Source organism: Nuphar pumila, chromosome 4 (assembly GCF_984573655.1).
Source record: "Nuphar pumila chromosome 4, dmNupPumi1.hap1.1, whole genome shotgun sequence".
In the NCBI taxonomy this organism is placed as follows: domain Eukaryota; kingdom Viridiplantae; phylum Streptophyta; class Magnoliopsida; order Nymphaeales; family Nymphaeaceae; genus Nuphar; species Nuphar pumila.
This window is the reverse complement of record NC_143252.1, coordinates 20,676,000-20,700,391: the sequence shown is the minus strand read 5'-3', so window position 1 is coordinate 20,700,391 and position 24,392 is coordinate 20,676,000. Positions and strand designations below refer to the sequence as shown.

Genomic DNA, 24,392 nt, shown 5'->3' with positions numbered 1-24,392 from the left:
ATGATCCAACAAGAACACACGATCACCAAACAAAAAAATAATGCACTATGGCACAACACAAGCACATAAGTGCTAAATAGTCTTAAAAGAGACAAGAACATGCATAAAAAAATGATTTTTATTGATGAATAGCTTTTAGAAAAGCTTTAGAATACCAAGGCCTTTAGCCTTATTTATATATAAATGAGAGACCAAGGGGGCTCCCATTATAGACGTTGGGGAGCTCCAATGGTCATATTTATGACCGTTGGGAGATGCCCCAACGTCTATACTGGGAGCAATGACAACAATACCCATGTATGAAATTACCAAAATGCCCCTGTTGGCCATACTGAATTACCAAAAATGCCCCTGTTGACCATACTGAATTACCAAAATACCCCTTATGAAATGACCAAAATACCTTGTAGGCAGCCTAAATTATCAAAATACTCCTGCATGAAATGATGAAAATACCCCTAGTGGGGCAGACTAAATTACAACAAGATATATCAAGAATATATATATATATATATATATATATATATATATATATATAAACACTCCCCCTCAAACTTACAATCACTCACCATAAGTTTGCAATTACAAAAGAAAGAACTCATTACATAAAAAATCTTCATCGATTCCATTAAGTTCTTCTATCCGATATTTTATTAAAGGATGTTCTTGGTCTTTAATCATATGCTCTATTATACACAAGGTCTTTAGGATCTTCAATATCATCTCGAGAACCTGGAAATAGAGCTAACAAAACATCCCAATTATACACAAGGATATATATATATATATATATCATAAAACATAAAAGAAGATTTTAAAATGAACTATATTAGTTATATATTATGGAGAGAGGATGAACAAAAATACAATATATATAAACAAACACAACAAAAGATTGAGTGTTAAGACAAAATACACAACAAAAATAAAATATATATATATATATATATATATATATATATATATATATATATATATATATATATATATATATATAGAGAGAGAGAGAGAGAGAGAGAGAGAGAGAGAGAGAGAGAGAGAGAGAGAGAGAGAGAGAGAGAGAGAGTATTAAAAAAGATTGAGTGTTAAGACAAAATGTTTTTAATAATTTTAAGCACAGAATTTTAAACATAATAAAAAGGTTTACAAACAATTTTGAAAAAATCAAAAACATATATGAGATGATCATACTTCAAAGGAATCTAATTTAGAAGAATGTAATCACAAAATCAACACATTTCGTAGATATTGATCCGAGAATTTGACCATAAAAGTACATGTTAAATAATCATGCATGCATAATATCCCAATACTTCAAAATGAGAAAGTAAAACATACTAAGGAAACTCCACACTCATGCATAAGATCTGAAAACTCAAAAACAACCAACAACAAAGGGGAGTTAACTTCATGCATTTAAGATAATCAACACATATTTAACATGTAGTCATATTTAACAAATAAATATGAACCTTTAAATATTACGAGTAAGATCAAAAGAGAACAATTAAACAAGACAACTCACTAAGGAGTTAAATTCACACAAGGAGAAAATAAAATATTCATGAAAAGGATTTTTAGCTATTTTCACACAAATGCCCAGCGGAAACAATGACGAAATTCAGAATTCCACATACAACAAGGTTTAATATCACAGATCAACGTAATTACAATGAAAAAATTCAAAATCCCAATAATAAAATATTCAAATACCATGTAATGAAATGGCGATATTCAAATATCCCCACCAAAGTCCACCAAATGGATACACAAGTGGACAATAAAAAGCTCAGAATGGAGTCCATTCACAAAAGAAGAGTTAAATAAATTCATTCTTACAACAATATGTACAAGATAAATAATATGAGACAAATACATATCCAACATGCAATTAAAGCATAGTTAATGCACATAATGTATGAAAATTGTCTTCAAAGAATAACGATTTTCTATACAAAAGCACATGTAAGAAAATATTTCAATGAATAAACATTTCCCATACAAGGGCAAACAAATAGTAAAAGTTTAGAAATTTTATGGAGATTTTAAAAAATTCCACATAACAAAAGGAATGATATTTGCAAATATCAGCACCAATTTGCTCACCACAAACGAACACCTCTTTGAGCTCTAACCCAAAAAACCTCACAATTCAAGTGTATCAACACATAGGACAAGAGATCAAACACAAATGTTAGAAATAACCATACCAGTGACCACGAACCAGCAATACTGGCTATCTGACAATACAAATCAACTATAACCACAAGAGGTGTACATACTTCACCTTAAAAATGATCGTAAAACTGCAAACAATAACAACAGTTATAACGTGTGCATATAACTCACCACAACCATGGTTGGAGAACTGCTAAATAAAAATCTTTTATCCAACAAAAAATAACACCCAAATAAGAGATATGAGTGGAGAAACCAATGAGGTAACGAGAGCTTCTAATGAAATCAAACTAATGTCATAAAAAATGATGTATATAATTAATTAAATATATAACATATATAATTGAGAAATTGATTACATAACTGAGTAAAAATTGATTATACAAGAATTATATAATATATATGTAATATACACCTGTCCAAACACAATATATATGTATATAACTGAAAAATAGATTATATAACTGAGTAGAAACAGATTATACATGAATTATATAATATATATGTAATATACACTTGTCCAAACACAAAATATATATGTATATAACTGAAAAACAGAAACTGAAAATGAAAAAAAGAAGGAAAAAAGAAGAAAAACAAAGAGAGTGGCAGGCGAGAGTTCAAAGGAGGAGAAAAAATAATAGAAAAAAAAAAGAAAAGGGAAGGGGAAAGAAAAAGAGGAAAAAAGGAAAAAAAAATTGCGTACCTCGCTTTGACGGGTCCTTCTTCTCGCATTGAGAGAGGGAGAGCGATACCTCTTTCTTCCTTTCGGCAAAAAGAGAGGGAGAGCGAGAGACGAGAGGCAATGGCCCTACCTCTCTTCTTCTTCTTCTTCTTTTAGCCTTCCTTTCGGCAGAGAGAGAGGGAGAGTGAGATTCTAGAGATGAGAGTAGGGAGAGACGAGAGAGCAGGGAGACAAAAAGAGAAAAAGAGGGAGGCCACTCTTTATTTGTCCCCAATTTTTGGTCAAATAGGGGCTTTGACCTATAATGAAATATGCGAAAATACTAACAAGAGCTACTATGGGCTTACAAGATTACAAACACAAAAGTGCACAAGCACAAGTCCACTAAGGGACAATGCACAAGCCAATATTGGGAATAGCAAGAACTCAAAATATAACAAATTATAGGCTTTATTGAACAAATGCTTAACATAAGCATTAAGTAATACAAGAGGCGCTCAACCCCTATTTATACACAAACAACCACAAAAAGGGGAGGCCATTGGGAGATCCCTTAAAGTCGTTGGGAGCTCCCAATTGTCATAAATATGACCGTTGGGGAGCCCCAACGACTCTTTGGTCTTAATGATCAAAGCGCCCTTGGTCTTTGGGAAAAGGACCAATATATAAAACTATAAATAAAAAAGTAAAAAACTGTCCCTATAGGACAGATTCTATTATAACAAAAAAGACCAAAATACCATTGACAATAATAAAAAACAAAAGACTTAAAATATACTATATATATGAATATATATACATATATTTTAACACCCCTCCTCAAACTTACGGTGTAAACACTGAAAGTTTGTTGAGAAACAAAAAACGAGGAGCAACAAGAGGCTTGGTAAAGAAGTCTGCAAGTTGAAATTCCTAATATGACATATGGCAATTCAATCGTTCTTCTCAAGAATTCGTCATGAACATAGTGACAGTCCATATCAATGTGCTTGGTACGCTGATGTAAGGTGTTGTTGCTGGCAATATAAATTGCACATTTATTATCGCAATACATTTTCGAAGGTTGAGAGATGATAATTGTAAAAGTATCTTCAACAAGATACTAATAACAATATTACAATATTCTTGGAAACAAATGCGTACACATACGCAAAACAAGAAGCATACCCAAGAGTACAAAAAGCACAACACAAACTCACAAATGCGCAGAAGCATACCCAAGAGTCATAAGATTGAAAAGGTGCTTGAGCTATAATCCCAAAAGCATGAAGAATACACAAGGGGAGAGCCCCTTTAAATAGAGGAGGTGGAGTCCTTGGAGAGGCTCCACCTCTAGCCGTTGGAGCTCCTTCCAACGGTCACAAATGTGATCGTTGGAAGGGGCCCAACGACTAGATGGTGGGCCCCTCTAAGGTGCTTTCCACCTTTTACAAAAAATAACAAAAATAAAAAAGAAAAAGAATAAGAGGAAATTACAAAAACATATTCTAAAAAGAATATGTTGTAAAAAGACTAAACTACCCCTACGACTAAACAATTAGAAATATATATTATATATATATATATAATAAGTAGATACATATACATATATATTAATATATGTATATGCATTACCTTATATATATAAAATATATATATATATATTACATTGCATGATTAGATTACATAATTTAACACTCCCCCCCTCAAACTTAGGGTAGTATGACCGAGAGTTTGCTAAGAAGGAAGTTGAAGTGTGGAGCACACAAAGCTTTGGTGAAGAAATCCGTCAACTGATATTCTGACGTGACATATGGAAGGTCAATGACTCCTTTGAGGTACGCCTCACAAACATAGTGACAATCCATCTCTATGTGTTTGGTCCGCTCATGAAAAATGTGATTTTTAGCAATATAAATTGCACTTTTGTTGTCACAGCATAGCTTGGTAGGTTCTTCGATTGTGATCCCCATATCTTCCATCAACTGATGAGTCCAAACAATTTCCATGGTAGTAGTTTCCATGACACGATATTCGACTTCAGCTGATGATAGAGATACTTTTTGCTGCTTCTTGCATCCCCATGAAATTAGCGAATCTCCTAAGAACACACAAAAACCAGTGGTGGAGTGACGGTTATTTGGGTCACCTCCCCCAATCAGAGTCAGTATAAGCAATTAACTTTAAATCAGACGAATAGAATAGAAAAACTCCCTTGTTTAGAGTACCCTTAATGTATCTTACGACTCGTAAGATAGCACTCATATGGATGGATGTTGGTGCATGCTGAAACTGACTTACAGTATGCACTGCATGAGAGATATCTGGTCTGGTAATACTCAGATACATCAATGATCCTACAAGCTGCCTGTAGGGAGTAGGATTCGAAAGAGAAACACCATCATTAATCTTCATTTTAGTTCCCACTATGGCAGGAGTTTCACAAACCTTTTCATCTGTAATACCTGACCTGCCAATGGTCTCAGAAGCAAGCTTAGTTTGGGATAAGAAATACCATCTATGAGATTATGCTACTTCAATTCCCAAAAAATAAGTTAGAAAACCCAAGTCAAACATTTCAAATTTATCTTTTAAAATTGATTTTATACCCTTAACCCCATTAGAATCACTTCCGGTGATGAGCATATCATTCACACACAATAGCAAAATTACAATCCCTGCATTGGATTTTCTAACAAACAAAGCAGTGTCAGTAAAGCAAAAAAAAACCATTTTCCAACATTACTGAGTTAAACCTATCATACCAAGCCTTAGGGGTTTGTTTTAGACCATAGAGCGCTTTCCTAAGACGAAACACTTTTCCTTTGGGAGTCTCCATTCCAGGTGGAGCATCCATATAAACTTCCTCATTCAAATCACAATTCAGGAAGGCATTCTTAACATCCATTTGATAAATGTTCCAGTTGTTAATTGATATAACAGTGATGAGACATCAAACAATGACCATTCGGGCCACAGGCGCAAAAGTTTCTTCATAGTCAATCCCATACTCTTGACTATAACCCTTGGCAACCAATTGAGCCTTATATCTCTCAAGAGATCCATCGCTCTTAGTTTTAATTTTAAAAACCCATCTACACCCTATTGTTTTCTTACCCTTAGGAAGAACTTGAAATTCTCATGTCTTAGCTTTTTTCAGAGCTCCGAGTTCACTTTCCATCGCAACTATCCATTCACGACTTTTACTAGCTTCCACAAAGTTTCTAGGTTCTACGTAGGAGTGAATGGCACTAAGACATGCTCTATATCTAGGTGAAAAAGAATCATATGATATGAACCTAGAGGGAGTTTTTCTGTGTCTTTCGGTTCTACAAAGATTTTTCTCACCTTGAGGAATAGTCTGACTGCCGGTCCCAAGCTCGGATAAAGGAGGAGGGTTGCGGTAGGCCTGTGACAGCCAGCATAAAAACTTTGTCATATCCTATGAAAATGAACCAATATGAGAATTTCGTTGGGGCGTTCCCTACTGAGCGACGCGCTGTACTCTCTAGGCCCGGAGGCAGTGATAAATGTGCAAGGGTTGCTAGGTCGTCGCCCAGAAGCGACGCGTCACACCGGCACCCGGGTGTGGTGTCAAATAGGCAGGGGTTCCCTCACTTTGTTGGACGGGTGGGGGTAAAGAAGTTAGTGCAAGACCATAAAATTAGGTTAGCCACTTGGAACATAGGGTCTTTAACTGGTAAGTTGGTAGAGTTAGTAGATGTTATGTGTAGGAGAAAGATTGATATTTTATGTCTTCAAGAGACCAAATGGGTAGGTGAGAAAGCTAAAGTGATAGAACCTTGGGGATATAAGATTTGGTATACAGGAATAAATAGGAATAGGAATGGAGTAGGGATTGTTATGAGTCGTCAGTTTATAGATAATGTAGTTGAGGTCCGTAGGAAGGGTGATAGAATTTTACTTATTAAATTAGTATTAGGTACGGATATTATTAATATTATTAGTGTTTATGCACCTCAAGTAGGTTTAGATGATTCCATTAAGCATCAATTTTGGGAAGATTTAGATGGAGTAGTACAAGAGACATCTTATGGAGAAAAGCTTTTCATCGGCGGTGACCTTAATGGACATGTAGGCATTAGTAGGGATGGATTTGAGAATATCCATGGAGGCTATGGTATAGGAGAAAGAAATGAAAGTGGAGAAAGGATTTTAGATTTTTGTTTGTCCTATGATATGATCTTAGCAAACACTTGGTTTAGGAAGAGGGAGTCTCACCTAGTAACATTTAAAAGTGGGGTTAATACGAGTCAGATAGATTTTTTCCTACTTAGAAAGAGAGATAGGGGTTGTTGCATCGATTGTAAGGTTATACCAGGAGAAAGTGTAGCTACACAACATAGAGTCTTAATTTTAGATCTTAGAATTAGACAATGCCGCAAAAGGGATAGGCATAGGATAGATCCTAGAATTAAGTGGTGGGCACTGAAAGGAGCTAAACAAGGAATGTTTGTAGAGCAGGTAGTTAAGGAAGTTGATTGGTGTCTCGAGGAGGATTCAGAATCAATGTGGAATAAGATAGCGGGTGGTATGAGAAAAGTAGCTAAGGAGGTAGTGGGTGAGTCTAAAGGCGGTGCACCACTAGGTAAGGATACATCATGGTGGAACGAGGATGTCAAATTAGCTATTAAGGTTAAAAGAGAGTGTTATAAAAATCTAAGTAAGAGTCGTGATAATGAGAATTTGGAGAAGTATATGATAGCAAAGAAGGAAGCTAAAAAAGTTGTTCGAAACGCGAGGGCTAAGGTATATAAGGAGGTTTATGACAAGTTGGATACCAAAGAAGGCGAGAAGGATATTTATAGGCTTGCAAAGATGAGAGATATGAAATCGAAGGATTTGGGTATGGTTAGATGTATCAAAGATGAAACGCAAAGGGTTTTAGTCAAAGATGAGGAGATTAAGGAGAGATGGAAAGATTATTTTGATAAGCTATTTAATGATAGTCATGCTCAAGATCTTGGAGACTTCTCCATTCCTTTTCATGAGATAAATCGTGACTTCATGCGCAAGATTCAAAAGAAAGAAATTGCAGAGGCTTTGAAGAAAATGAAATCAAGATGGGCAGTTGGCCCAGATGGTATACCTATCGAGGCTTGGAAATGCTTGGGAGAGAAAGGTTTAGAATGGTTGACAAATCTTTTTAACTTGATTTGGCGAACAAATAAGATGCCTAATGAGTGGAGGAAGAGTACTTTGGTGCCTTTATATAAGAATAAGGGTGATATACAAGATTGCACAAACTATCGTGGTATAAAACTCATGAGTCATACTATGAAACTTTGGGAGAGGGTGATTGAGTCTAGGTTGAGGAAGGTTGTCATGATATCGGAGAATCAATTTGGTTTTATGCCTGGAAGATCAACTATGGAAGCTATACATCTTCTTAGACAACTTATTGAAAGATATAGAGAGAGGAACAAAGATTTGCATATGGTTTTTATTGATTTAGAGAAGGCATACGATAGAGTACCTAGGGACGTTCTCTGGTGGACAATGATGAAGAAAGGTGTTTCTCTCAAGTACATTAGTATAATTAAAGATATGTATGAAGGAGTAGTAACCAATGTCCGCACTTGTGGAGGGGTGACAACCAATTTTCTGATAACGGTTGGGTTACATCAAGGATCTGCTTTAAGCCCTTTCCTATTTGCGATAGTGATGGATGAGCTTACGAGATCAATTCAAGAAAATGTACCGTGGTGTATGTTGTTTGCTGATGATATTGTTTTGATTGATGAGTCTAGAGCTGGGGTTAATGCTAAGTTAGAATTATGGAGACAGACATTGAAAGCTAGAGGTTTTAAGTTGAGTAAGAGTAAGATTGAATATATGGAATGTCGGTTTAGTAAGCAACGAAGTAGTGATGGGAGTGTAGTGAAGCTTGGTGAGCAAGATATACCGGTGAATGATTATTTCAAATATTTGGGATCCATCATTCAAAAGTATGGAGAAATTGATGGAGATGTAAATCATAGGATAAAGGTTGGGTGGATGAAATGGAAAAGTGCTACTGGAGTGCTGTGCGATCGTAGAATGCCATTGCGGTTGAAGGGAAAGTTTTATAGGACGACTATTAGACCCGCTTTACTATATGGTACGGAATGTTGGGCTGCCAAGAGACATCATATTCAAAAAATGAGTGTAGCTGAGATGCGGATGCTTAGATGGATGTGTGGAAATACAATAAAAGATAAGATTCGGAACGAAGAGATACGTAAGAAGGTAGGTGTTGCACCCATTGAAAATAAGATGCGAGAGAATCGTTTACGGTGGTTTGGACATATTCGGCGAAGGCCTAATGATGCTCCAGTTAGAAGGTTGGAGAAATGGGAAAATATATTAGTTAAAAGAGGTCGGGGTAGGCCTAGGAAGACTTGGATGGAGATGATAGGAAAGGATATGAATGCTTTGAACCTCACCGAGGACATGGCGTTGGATAGAAATGATTGGAGGAAAAGGATTCATGTGGAAGACCCAAAATGAATTTCTTTTTTGGTTCATATCGCTGACCCCAATTGTTTTGGGATGAAGGCGTAGTTGTTGTTGTTGTTGTTGTTTGTTGTTGAGGAATAGTCTGACTATCATCATATCTTTCAAGAGCACTTTTAAAAGTGCTTCTATCTCTATGAGTATAGGTGATGGGATCTCTAGATGACCCTTCATCAATAGATTGGTGAGAGGAGTAAAGTGGAGAAATGATTTCCTCAATATCACTATCACTTGAGTCATTCTGATTTGTCTCATCATCACTAGAATCATCATCTTTGGCTAATAGTTCAAAAAAAAAAAATCAACATTTTGATTATGTAATTCTGGACTTTCAAAATCACTAAGATTTTTAAAAAAACTCACATTTCTGGAAACATAAAGTTTGTCATTTTTAATGTCATAACATCGAAAACCCTTATGGGTTTCAGAATAACCAAGAAAGGCACACGGAATGGTCTTTGGGGAAAGCTTATCATTTTTATCTGTAAGGACAAAGCACTTACATCCAAACACCCTTAACCTGCTGTAATCAGGTTCTTTTTCTTACAACTTTTGAAAAGGAGAAATTTTACTCAAATTCTTTGATGGAAGTCTGTTTATGAGATATACCGAGGTAAGGGTTGCTTTAGCCCATAGTTTCTTTGGAATATTTTGCGAAATGAGTAAGGTTTTATTTGTTTCAATAATATGCCTATGCTTCCGTTCGGCTAACCCATTTTGTTGTGGGGTTTTCGGGCAAGATTTCTGACGGATAATACCATAACTTTCAAGGTAACTCTTGAATTCATTTGAAAGGTATTCACCACCAGAGTCAGACCTAAGAATTTTTAAACTTTCATTAAATTGATTTAAAATCATCATATGAAATGTTTTAAACATTGAAAAAACTTCATGTTTATGTTTAAGAAAGTATATCCAAGAAAACCTAGTGTAATCATCCACGAAAATAACATAATATGAGAATCCTCCTTTAGATATCACAGTAGCGGGTCCCCGTACATCAGAATGAACAATTTCAAAGGGCTTTGTTGAAAACATGGATTTTTGAGAAAAATGAAGACTTTTCGTTTTCCCAAGAATATAATCATTACAAACAAAATCTCATTTACAAAGATGCTTAATAAAAGGCAAATAAGAGATTTTAACAATGTTGGGTTGTCCCAATCTTTTATGCCATACATGAATATCTTTGTTTTGAACAACATTACAAAATTGATTCTTGGGAACTTGAAGAAAGTCAACGTAGTAGAGTTCGCCTCTCCTAGAGCATTCCCCAATCAATCTCCCAGACTGGTGATCCTGAATCCAACATTTATCAGAAGTGAATTTTACATCGCAACCATGATCCGAGAGTTGAGAGACCGAAAGTAAGTTTAAATTTAATTTTGGTATAAGACGAATTTTAGGGATAAAAAAATCTTGTTTTTCAAAATTTCCTATTCCTTTGATTTCAAGAGGTGTTCCATCCGCCGTTGAGACAAAAGATGAAAGAGGATTTTTAGAAAATTCAGAAAGAGAACAAACACTTGGAGTCATATGAAAAGATGCGTCTGAATCTAAGAGCCAAGATATCTTACCAGAAGGTGAAGAGGTAGACATAGCAGCTCCGAAAATTCCTCCCTTGAGAAGAGGTTGCAAAGCTTCTACAATTTGATGAAGAGAAAGAGACCCATTTGACGATGATGGTCGTTCCTCTTGTTGAGATGTCATGGCCATAGCAAGTATTTTCTTCCATTTTGGGCATATAGGTTTAATATGCCCCGGTTCTTTACAAAAATAACATGTAAGCTTGCTATAGTTCTTCTTTACACCTTGACTAATTGAATTTTGTTTCTTTAAGTGAGGAGGCTTATAAGTTTTCAAATTGCTCCCCGGTCTTGATATCACATTAGCGCCTTCATTTTCTTCATTACTTGAAGTATCAAGAACACTTGAATTGTTTTTGCTAAAGTTCATACGAGTTTCCTCCCCACTTAGCTTTGTAATGACATCTTCAAGAGAGGGGGAAACGAAGGAGGAAAGGAGAGAGGACCGAATTTGCTTGAACTCGGGTCTAAGGCCATTCAAAAAATTAAAAAAATAGTCCTCTTCCAATTATTTGTATCTAAGCTCAATAGCTTCTCCACTCCACTTAGGCTCAAGCATTGCGAGTTCATCCCATATGGACGACAATTTCGCAAAGTATTCCCTTATGGACATCTCATTTTGTTGAAGGGTCAAAGCCCTTTTTTGGAGATAGACGTGTATATTTTTTCTAGATAATGCCAAGCTTTCGATGCTTTCTTGAATTTAATAATGTTGGCATTTATCTTTGTTTCAACTGATGAAAACATCCAAGAAAGGATCTTGAAAATTTTCATTTCCCATTCTTCATGTTTCTTGAAGTATTCCTCATGAGCTTTGTTCCTCTCTTCTCCTTTGAGAATTTTGATTTCGCCTTTCTCTACCAAAGTAATCCTTGGTTTGGGTTCCGATATAGAACCAAGAACGTATCCCTAAAGACCCTTACCTTTTATTTGAGCTTCCATGTTCCCGGCCCAAACATGATAGTTTGAGCCATTCAATTTGAAGCCAAGAGAGAAATGAGAGTCTTTTTCTCCCATTAGAGAGGATAGAAGTTGAAAAATAATACGTACCTAAAGAAACTTTCGCGCCTTCCTTAACAAAAGAGTCTCAAAATATTGCTCGAAGAAGGTTATCCACTTCAAATGCCAATAGCTTGAAGGCACATTTTTCGAGGCACTCGAAAAATAAATAAAAGCACGAAGCTCCTTCTTCAACCAAGCTTTGATACCATGTAAAAGTATATTCAACAAGATACTAATAACAATATTACAATATTCTTGAAAACAAATGTGTACACATACGCAAAACAAGAACACTTGAAACACTTGTGCACAAAAAGCACAACACAAACTCACAAATGCGCAAAAGCATACCCAAGAGTCATGAGTGAAAAGGTGCTTGAGCTATAATCCCAAAAGCATGAAGAATACACAAGGGGAGAGCCCCTTTAAATAGAGGAGGTGGAGTCCTTGGAGAGGCTCCACCTCTAGCCGTTGGAGCCCCTTCAAACGGTCACAAATGTGATCGTTGGAAGGGGCCCAACGACTAGATGGTGGGCCCCTCCAAGGTGCTTTCCACCTTTTACAAAAAATAACAAAAATAAAAAAGGAAAAAAATAAGAGGAAATTACAAAAACATATTCTAAAAAGAATATGTTGTAAAAAGACTAAATTACCCCTATGGCTAAACAGTTAGAAATATATATTTTATATATAATAAGTAGATACATATACATATATATTAATATATGTATATGTATTACCTTATATATATAAAATATATATATTACATTGCATGATTAGATTACATAATTTAACAATAACCCCCATATCTCTGAGAAGGCTTCTTATCCACATAAGTTCCATAGTTGTAGTAGTTGCCATAGCCCTATACTCAACTTTAGTGGACAAAAACGAGACCTTCTGTTGTTTCTGACACCTCCAAGTAATCAATGAATCTCCTAGAAAGACAAAAAAAACTGTAGTTGAGATTCGATCATTGAGATTTCCTCCTCAATTTGCATCAGTGTAAGAATATAAATCTAAAGATGAAGATGATGATAAGAAAATCCCTTTAGATATAATGTTCTTGATATATTTGATGATCTTCAGTACAATACTCATATGCATAGTCGTTGAAGAGTGTTGAAATTGACTAACAGAGTGAACTGCGTGTACTTTATCTGGTCTTGTGATAGACAGATAAATGAGATACCCAATTAGTTGTCTTTATGGTGTGGGGTCTTCAAGAAGAGTCCTATCTTCAAGTCTTAATTTAGCATTCACCACTTCAAGATTTTTCACTTTCTTATCATCTGAAATCTTAGATTTAGCACAAATATCAACAAGTTTTATTTAAGAATGTACCCTCTGGGAGAGTATGCAACTTCAATTATCAAAAAATATCTTAAAAATCCTAAGTCAGACTTATCAAAATTTTCTTTTAAAAATTTGTAACATTACTAACTCCTTGTTCATCATTTCTTGTTATTATCATATCTACGTAAAGTAGAAGAATAACAATACTGGTACTTGTACTTTTGACAAAAAAGCATTATCAGTATAGCAAGAATGAAAACCCAAGTTAATCATAACATTACTGAATCTATCATACTAGGCCTTAAGAGCTTGTTTAAGACCATACAAGGCCTTTATAAGTTTAAGAGTTTTTCTTTTTTTAATATCAAATCCCTGCGGAGGATTCATATAAACTTTTTTATTTAGTTCTCTATTAAGAAAGACATTTTTTACATTTAATTGATGTATCGGCTATTTTTTAGTTGAGGCAACCACTATTAGGGTTCTAACACTAGTCATTCTAACTACGAGTGCAAAAATGTCCTCATAGTTAATTTTATATTCTTACGAGTATCTTTTAGTTACTAACCTAGCTTTATATATTTCTAAGGTACCATCACTCTTGGTTTTGACTTTAAAAAGCCATCTATATCCAATGATTTTCTTGTTTAAAGGCAACATAACTACTTCCCGAGTTTTTGCTTTCCTAAGAGCATTTAATTCTAAATTCATAACTTCATTCCGATGAAGAACATTTTTAGCTTCATTATAATGTGAGGGCTCATGATAGGAATCAGTGTTGTGAAAAGCGTTGAGGCGCTCCACCAAAAACTGAGGCGAGGCGCAAGCCTAGCGTAAGCCTTAAATTTTTTTTTGAAAACTTTAAAAAAATTATAAAAAAATATCTAAAAATACAAATAAATAAAGAAATGCTTTATTGATGAAATAACAACCAATAAGAAATAGAAAATCTCAAATAAGTACTAAAAAATATGAGATTAACATATAAAAGTAACTAAAAACTGATTATATAATTGGAAAATATATGAGATTAACCAAAAAAAGTTAAAATATATTAAGAAACTTATTACATAACTGAAATAACTGGAAAATATATGAGATTATTCTAAAAAATGTGAGATTAACATATAAAAGTAACTAAAAAAATGATTACATAACTGGAAAATATATGAGATTATCCAATAAAAGAAAAAATATACTAAGAAAACGTTTACATAACTGAAAAATATATGAGATTAACCAACAAAAGTTAAAATCTATGAGATCATTCTAAAAAATATGAGATTAAAATATAAAAGTAACTAAAAAAATGATTATATAACTGGAAAATATATGAGATTAACCAACAAAAGTTAAAATATACTAAGAAACTGATTACATAACTGAAATAACTAAAAAATATATGAGATTAACCTACAAAAGTTAAAATATATGAGATTTTTCTAAAAATATGAGATTAACATATAAAAGTAACTAAAAACTGAATACATAACTGGAAAATATATGAGATTAACCAACAAAATTTAAAATATACTAAGAAACTGATTACATAACTGAAATAACTGAAAAATATATGAGATTAACCTACAAAAGTTAAAATATATGAGATTATTCTAAAAAATATGAGATTAACATATAAAAGTAACTAAAAAACTGATTACATAACTGAAAAATATATGAGATTAACCAACAAAAGTTGAAATATATTAAAAAACTAATTACATGACTGAAATAACTGAAAAATATACGAGATTAACCAACAAAAGTTAAAATATAATAATATACACTTATTACATAACTGGAAAATATTTGAGATTAACCTACAAAAATCTTTTTGATTATGTCTCAGAAGTCTTGTAAATTTTTTTTTGCGCCATGAGGCACAGAGTGCCGCGCCTCAAGGTGAGGCACACCTTTTGCGCTTCAAGGCGCGTTTTTGATAACACTGATAGGAATGTAATGCTATTAGACCAACCTTATAATTAGGAGACGATCCATAAGAGACAAACCTATTTGGTGGAATAGACACTTGGCTAGATCTTCTAAGTGAAGTTTCTTCTATGGGCACACTATATTGAGAGAATTTTTCTAAGGCACTGGAAGGATTATTTTGTAAACGCCGAGTATAAACTTGAATAGTTTTAAAAGAATTATTAATGATGTCATCACTACTTGGTGATGACTCAATATTAGAGCATTCATTATTGTTATCATCTACGGTTTCATCACTATGATTCAAAGAATCATCATAGGTATATGTGTCTTCTCTTGAAGAGAGATCAAACAAAAACATATAGTCTATTTCCTCTTTCTTATCATTTTTTTCAAAACCATTTTCATTTTCTAAGAATGTCACATCTTTAGAAACATAAAGTTTATTATTTTTAGAATCAAATCATCTATATCCTTTTTTATTTTTGCCATATCCAATGAAAACACATTCAATAGATTTTTGAGATAACTTATCTCTTTTATGTAAAATCACAAAACATTTACAACAATAAATACGTAAACGATTGAAATCAGGTGTTATTTTAAGTAGTTTCTTGTAAGGAGAAACATTTTTTAAAGTGGATGATGGCATTCTATTTATCAAATAAGTAGAGGTTAACATTGCTTCAGCCCAAAAACTTTTGGTAATATTTTTTAAAATAAGTAGAGTTCTAGCGGTTTCTATTATATGCTTATGTTTTCTTTCCGCTAGTTCATTTTGTTGAGGGGTCTTAGGACAAGATTTTTTATGACAAATCCCATTTTACTTTAAATGGTTTTGAAATTCATTGGATAAGTATTGTCCACCCGAATCAGATCAAAAAATAAATACATTGCTTTGAAATTGATTTTTAACTTTCATTTAAAATTCTTTAAAGAGAAGACTTTTGATTTAAAATTAAGAAAGCAAACCACACATATCTAGTAAGGTCATCAATAAAAGTAACATAATACGAGTAACCACCTTTAGATATGATCGGAGAAGGGCCCCATACATCTGAACGAGTAATTCAAAAGGTATTGTGGAAACAAAAGTTCTATTAGGATACAAAATGAATTTCATTTTTTCAAGGATACAATCTTTGCAAATCATATCCTTTTTATTACAAATTTTTTTCTAAAAGGAAAAAGATACATTTTCGAATAGCTAGGATGTCCAAGTCTTTTATGTCAAGCTTCAATATCCTTGTCTTGGACATAGTTATAAAAAGATTTTAAAGGAAGAGACAACGAGTCCCTAAAATTGAGATTTTCCTTCCTATGACCTAGCCCAATCCGCTTCTCGGATCAGAGATCCTGTACAAAGCAACCCTTAGATGAAAAAGCGATTTCACATCCATGATCGAATATTTGAAAAACCGAAAAAATATTTAAATTTAATTTGGGATCAACTCTAACTTTTGGAACATAAATTTTTTAAAAATCTCTAGAATCTAAAGTTCCTATACTTTTAATTTTCAAAGCGGTCCCATCGGCGTTAGAAACACAAGACAAGTTTGAGTTGGTGCATATATCGGATAAGGCATTTTCATGAGGGATCATATGAAAAGATGCTCTTGAATCTAGAATCCAAGAATACATACTGGGAGAAGACGAGGAGGCAATGACGACACCCATTATAGATGAAGAAGTTGTTTTAAGAATTTGTTGAAGTGCCATGGATATTTAGCCAAGTGTATCTTTAAGATCATCTCCACTTGTGCCTTCTTCCTCCTTGAAAGTAGATTCTTCAACGAAAGCAACCTTATATTTAAAGGTTCTATTCAACTTAGGACCTATCTAGTCAAAAGCCCCAACTAGGCACTAACTAGTCTGCCTAGTCGGTCTAAGCGTAAGTAAAATGCCTAGGCTTTGCAATTCTTAGGTGGGTACCTTAAAAGGTACAAATTTCGCCGACTAGGCACCGACTAAGGTGCCTAGTTGGCAATTAAGCTGCCTCCGCCTAGGCATGCAGGTAGTTTAGTTATTTATTATTCATATATTATTGTTATTTTTTTGTGTATATATAATTATATATATGTGCCTATATTTGTATGATTTGTTATGTGAAATCATTAGTTATTATATGTATATATGTGTGTGTGTGTGTGTGTGTGTGTGTGTGTGTGTGTGTGTGTGTGTGTGTGTGTGTGTGCTACTTTGCTTTTGGGGTTTTTTTCCGTGAAACATTGAAAGCATACACAATTAATTTTAATTAATTATGTTTTTTATATATGTTGTGTTACTTTGTTTCTGATGAATTTTTATGTAAAAGCCTGAAAGCATGTTTAGCATTATGAATTATGTAATATGTCATTTATATATGTATGTGTTATTGTACTTCTGTAAAAGGTTGAAAGCATATTTTGTTGATTATACTGAATATATTATGAATAATTGAATATATATATATATATATATTTGTGTGTACAATTATATATATGTATATTCTGGTTATGTATATTAATATATTTTGTGAAAGCATGTGTATGTTTATACTTGTGTAATGAAAATATCTTATTAGTAAAAGAATTAAATATATTTTTATGTATATTTTGTGTACATTTTTATATTTTAATTGGGGTACCGCCTAATCCTTGACTAGTCTTTTAGGGGTCTGTCGACTAGGCACCGCCTAACGCTTTTGACTACATAGCTTAGGACAAACGGGTTTAATGTGACCCGACTCATTACAATGATGCCAAATAATCATTTTTCTTCCACTACTATAGTTATTTTGCCTTCCAAAGTATGGAGGCTTATAGGTCTTCACATTGTTGCCAGGCTTAAATACCACCAACACTTTATTGCCACATTTACTCATACCAAGACGAGTTTCTCCTTGGATTATTTTGGCAATGGCATCTTTAAGGAGAAGAGTAGATCTATGTAGGAGAGAAGATCTAACTTGCTCAAATTCGGGATGAAGCCCATACAAAAATTGAAAAAATCTCTTGTTCCATTTATTTTCGCCTAAGTTCTGTCTTCCATGGCAACAACTTAGGCTCCAACAGTGCAAGTTCATCCCATAGGGGATTTAAAGCACTATAAAAGTCTTGGACACTTAAGTCCCCTTGCTTGGTAGTTCTAATCTTATCTTGCAAAAAATATGCTCTTGCAAGATCTTTTTGGGTATATTTACCTTTCACGAAGAACCAAGCCTCATTCGCTTTTCTAAATATGTTAGCACATACCTTAAGCTCAACATTGTTCATGAACCATGCAAGAATTTTTGCATGGTTACTTTCCCAATCTTCCAATTGCTTATGATGATATTGAATGGCTTTGACAAGAGCATCTCCTTCTAAAGCCTTCGCTTAACCTCCCTTTAATTTTGTGAGCTTGAGTTGAGGCTCGGGGATAGTGCCCATCACATATCCCTAAAGTTTCTTTTCTTTGAGGTTATTTTTCATGGTGGAGGCCCATATCATGTAGTTTTTCCTATTAAGCTTTAAGGTAAGGTCAATTTTGGTCTCCACATGCTCCATTTTGAGTGAAAGAAAAAGAAAGAGTAAGAGAGTGAAATTTGGTGGAGGAGCACATGATCCCTTTGAATACTTAGGTCATGAATACGATCAATTGATGACACCTTTCCACAAGTCCAAGAGCACTATGACTCTAATACCATGTAATGAAATATGCAGAAATACAAACAAGAGCTACTATAGGCTTACAAGATTACAAACACAAAAGTGCACAAGCTTAAGTCCTATAAAGGACAATACACAAGCCAATATTGGCAATAGCAAAAAGACAAAATATAACAAATTATAGGCTTTATTGAACAAATGCCTAACACAAGCATTAAGTAATAAAGAGGGGTTCAACCCCTATTTATACACAAACAACCACAAAGGGGGAGGCCATTGGGAGCTCCCAACGGTCATAAATATGACCGTTGGGGACTCCCAATGACTCTTTGGTCCTAATGACCAAAGAGCCCTTGGTCTTTGGGAAAAGGACCAATATATAAAACAATAAATAAAAAGTACAAAACTGTCTCTAGAGGACAGATTCTATTACAAGGGAAAAGACCAAAATACCCCTGGCAATAACAGAAAATAAATAAGACAAAATATACTATATATATATGAATAGTGCAACCCTTTGTTGGGAATTCCCAAAAGGGGAATGCTCAACAAAGAGCCCTTATATATATTAAGTATATATATATATTAAGCTATGTCACATGGGTGCGGGTGTGGGTGCAAGTGCGGGGGTGCGGCACTTTCAAAAAACTTGGGTGCGGGGGTGCGGCAAACAATATATATATATATATATATATATATATATATATATATATATATATATATATATATATAAAGTCCAAAAGTTGGACATAAATGACAGGTCAGGTTGACCGCACGTGCACCTGCGTCGCGTCGACGCGGGTGCGGCACCCACTTTGCCGAGTCCATGTGACATATATATATATATATATATATATATATATATATATATTAACATGACCTCCATTTGACCCTATAATTAAAGAGGCAACCCTCGCTCTAAGGCGTACACCTCAAAGCGTATGAGGCTTACGCCTAAGGGGCTTTGCACTTTTTACTTGTGCCTCAAGGTACAAAGGGCCTCGCCTTGGGGTGAGGCACACTTTTTGCTCCTTGAGGCACATTTTTAACAACACTGATGAGTATTTTAGAGTATGCTAAAATTTTGGCAATATATCATCAATTTTTTTGAAATATTGTAGAACTCAGCTTTCATTTACATCCATTCCATGAGAATAAATTGCTTGAGCTGTAGGAAGTTTTACAAAAATAAGTGTTAACTAATTAAAAATATGGCATCAATGGTTGAGATGCTGCTTCATTATTGTATATGTTGGATAATTTTTAAGCATAAAATCCATGTAAACACCTTACAGGTGGGAACTTTTGTATATGAAGAAGATTCAAGTGATTTATATGACTTCAGGCATAGACCTCATAATGATAATTCTGAAAAAATGTGATTCCTTCACTTCAATGAGATCTTATTTTCTCTGCATAGCATCTGGCTCATTTGAGGGAATTGGTTTGCCACATGAAGTAGGTGAAATATATTAAACAGAAGTAATGAAAACATTTTCATATTGACATTGTTCATCATTTTTGTGAATTTTATATGTAAGTGCATGTGCTTGTGGACTTTTTTATTCTTTGCTAAGATGGTTTTGGTGAGGAATTTCAGGATATGAATATTCGGGAAGTCTTAATGAAAGCTGAAAAATCTTTGAAGTTGAGTAAGCAGAAGGACTGGTATAAGATTCTCGGAATTTCGAAAACTGCCTCTATTGCAGAGATTAAACGTGCATACAAAAAGCTTGCTTTACAGTGGCATCCTGACAAAAATGTGTATAATAGAGAGGAAGCAGAGGCCAAATTTCGTGAAATAGCAGAAGCATATGAGGTACGTTTCTACCACTTTGCAGCTTGGAAGTGCTTGTTTGTTGGTGTGTCGAACCTCATCAAAATTGCTGGGTATTTTATGAAACTTGAGATGGCCAATTATTCTAATTATCAACTGGCCCTAATATATGTTGTTTCTTGTTTAGGTTAAATCCTTTTTTTTTCTAATTCCTGGCTTTCAGCTTTTCACTTTTTACCCCTCAGTGAAAGGATGAGTTGCATCACTGTGTCAATATTGATGGAATCCTATGTCGCACGGACACTCGATTTCGGCCTCCCTACCCGTGTCCCCGTGTTGACACATGTCGACACCTGGACATGCCATTTTACCCTCCGTATATACAAGTTTGTATTCAATTTATAATTTATAATTATATTTTCAGTTTATAACTTTATATTTTCAGTATATAATATATATTTTAGATATAGCATATATATTTAGATTATATTCAGTTTATTTTAAATTTATGTGATATTTAATATATATATATATATATACATATACACACACACAGAAATTGGTAGCTGCACAATCCTTAGGTGCACAGCTACGAAACAATGATGCTGGCCATCCATCATCGCACGTGATGGACGACCATCACGCTGAAACGGTCCAAAAAATGCGCAAAAATGCATTTTTGGCTTTTTTGGTCTTTAGCGGGGGTTTTCGACTGACACTAACGCCACATGGGGATTCACCCTGCATTTTTAAAAAGATATTTTAGCGGCCGTCCAGAACCGCCACTAAAGGCTCTCTTTGCGCGATTTCGACGATGTTTTGCAGGAAAAACGCTGAGTGTCCATCACTTGCACAATGGATGCTCAATAACATTCCACTATGGATTGCGCTCTTACCTATCACTCTCTGAGAGAGAGAGAGAGATGGGTACGTGCTAAGTGGGTTTTTTCTGCCCTGTGTTGGGCATGGTCGATTTACGAGGAATCTACACCTGGATAATGTGTTTTTGATGAAAAAAAATGATATTTGGATTCTAAAAGATTTACAAAGATTTTAGACCATTGATTTTTTGAATGTTATAAAAACCCACACACATGTTAGAATCAAACACTTCAAGAGCTGATCTCTATAAAATCAAGTACATAGATGACATCTGAACTGTCAGAATTTAAAAATAAAATGAAAAAACATTTAGCACGCATGTTTCATTTAGCCTTTTTCATTTAGCACAGACTCATTATATATATATATATATATATATATATATATATATATATATATATATATATATATATAGCTGTGTCCCCGTACCCACAGTTTTTGGAATTGCTGTGTCGTACCCATACCCACACCCATATGGCAGATGAAATCACATTTTCTACTCTTGTTCCCTCTTCTATACCCTTGAACTTTCGCAACTATGTTTATATTTCTGATGGTTGCAATGCACCACAGATTCTTGGAGATGAAGAAAAGCGCGTAAGGTATGACAGAGGTGAGGACTTGGAGAACATGGGTACGGGCGGTCCAGGCTTTAACCCTTTCACTGGTGGTGGACAACAATTTACATTTCATTTTGATGGCGGCTTTCCTGGTGGAGGTTTTCAATTCCATTTCTGAGACAATGGAGTCATCGCTTCCTTGGTTTTGACATGAGGGAAAGTGTAAGTGGTAGATAAGTAGAAAATCGTAGATACTGGGTGTAGCACAGGCATCTAACTGCTAACAATCAAGGCATAAGACTTCAAAAGTTTGGAGGTGGTGCATACACAGATACATGTGGGCCAGGACAGAGCATGCACTTCAAACCAGCAAAGCAGCGTTAGTGGTTATTAAATGCTATTGCTGTTATGGCTATTCTTTTCCCGATTGATGAGTTCTCCATTTTCTTCCCTTTCCATCAAAAGATGTAATGTTTAGCATGGCTTCCGACAAATATATGGGCGATTACCAATGAAACAATTATTTAGTGTTTCCTTTTTCCGTGTGAAAGCAAAACCTGCATTTTGTTCATTCATTAAATCTGATCAATGGCTTTTGTTGACTTTGTTGCTCTATATTGTATTTCTTTAAAAATGAAAAATTTGATGAATTTCTTTCTTCTCGTGTTCTAAATAGAGGATTATTCAATTGGAATCATAAAAGCCATGAAAACTTCTTGATGCATTTAGGGCACGGTGAAGTAATGATGAAAACAAATTTCATACTTAGCTGACAAGTGAAAATCAATGTAACTGTCATTCTTTAAAGCAGCGGACAGCAATTTGAAGAAATAGCTTACAGCAATTTTGGGGCCTTCTTTTAGGTTACTTTTCAAATTAATGTTTACGCAGTAGCTCCCTCTGCCTTACCAGCCTGTAGTTTTGTTTATTTTCCAACTATGAGATTAGCAAAATTTAGTGGAAAAGGCCCCACCGCCCGCACCAGGTATCATTTTGCCATTCTTGGTCGAGTCCGGCGTTAGAGAGAGAGATGATTTTGGTAATGATAGTAATGAAGACAACGATGATGATATGTAAATGAACAAAAGAATGCTAAGACGAAAAAAGTTTTTTTTTCTTTTTTTAAATCCTCCAGCTAGGCATACCTTCCACCGGTTCATTGACAAAAATTTATGCAATGTTACAGGTCCTAATCTAACATGTATGAATCAGGCGCAATATCTTTCCATGATCTGTCATGATATATCATGGCAAGCATAGCCAAATTCCTGCATTGAAATCTGCAGAAACTGATATATTACATTTATGATTGTACTAGCTTTGGCCAATTCCAACTCTCAATTATCAAGTTCATTGTTGATTAGCTGAATTTTACACCACAAAGATATGAACACGTACGTGTATGTGACTTTATGTACAAGAATTCGAAGAAATTTAGAAAGTGGGTCAGGACACAGACACGGGAAAAGTTTGATATAATAATCAAAGTCCCTTTTTCTCAGTAAATTTGCTGCAATAGATATGATTTACATGGTTTGTGAGGAATGACATTCAGATCGCTGAATTCCGACTCGCGCGTGTGTGTGTGTGTGTGTGTGTGGGGGGGGGGGGGTTCCAAAAAATCAATGGTCATAAACGCTTCAAAAATGTGACTCATAAAAACATATTTTTCCTTGAAAAAAGACGATTCAAGGGTGGATTCCTAACAAATCGATCACATTGAACACAACTATTATGTCAGATTGAGTCAACACGACTTGCATCATAAGAACTCAGCAAGATTGCACATACAAATAATTATAGCATATATATAGGGAGAGAGAGATGGTTCCTCCTAACCATCCATACGGTGCAGAAAATGCAGATTTTTGATGTTTCAAGCCATAGTTTCGTAAATCTAACCACAAATGTATTTATCATAATCACATATTTAGTTTGGTAGTAGTTTCATTCATAGGAAGTTCACATATTTAGTTTTGCAAACTTCGTTATGTATATACGAATTTTGTAGAATATTTTGAAAGTGCTGTAGGATCGAGCACTAGAGGGGGCTACATCTAGTCCCCAAGCAATCACACAAAGAACACAAGAATTTATCTTGGTTCGGTCTTCCAGACCTACATCCAGTCCCCAAGCAAAACCCGCTTGAGATTTCCACTATCAACCTTGTGTAAACACAAGAACATACAGACCAAATCCGGTCTCACTTCCAGTAGTGAAAGCAAACAACTCCTTTAAACCAAGAAATCTTTTTCTTTTACAGAAAAATGAAATAATCAACTTACAATCAACCTACGAGCCCTTCTTATGAATGCAAATGAAATGCAATTGGCTTTTGAGGTTGTTAAAATACTCAACTCACAAATTCAC

General features: G+C 34.5%; 1 protein-coding gene across 1 annotated transcript in view; it reads left to right on the top strand.

Moving 5' to 3' along the window:
- Nucleotides 1–22,680, top strand: part of P58IPK (DnaJ P58IPK-like protein) — a 70,980-nt gene extending 48,300 nt beyond the window's left edge. The window contains exons 8-9 of the mRNA XM_090002657.1: nucleotides 20,404–20,622; nucleotides 22,036–22,680. Coding sequence (XP_089858783.1) covers nucleotides 20,404–20,622; nucleotides 22,036–22,200 — 384 coding nt within the window. The 3' untranslated portion in view covers nucleotides 22,201–22,680. The remainder of the gene's footprint in view (nucleotides 1–20,403; nucleotides 20,623–22,035) is intronic.
- Nucleotides 22,681–24,392: the final 1,712 nt, after the last annotated feature.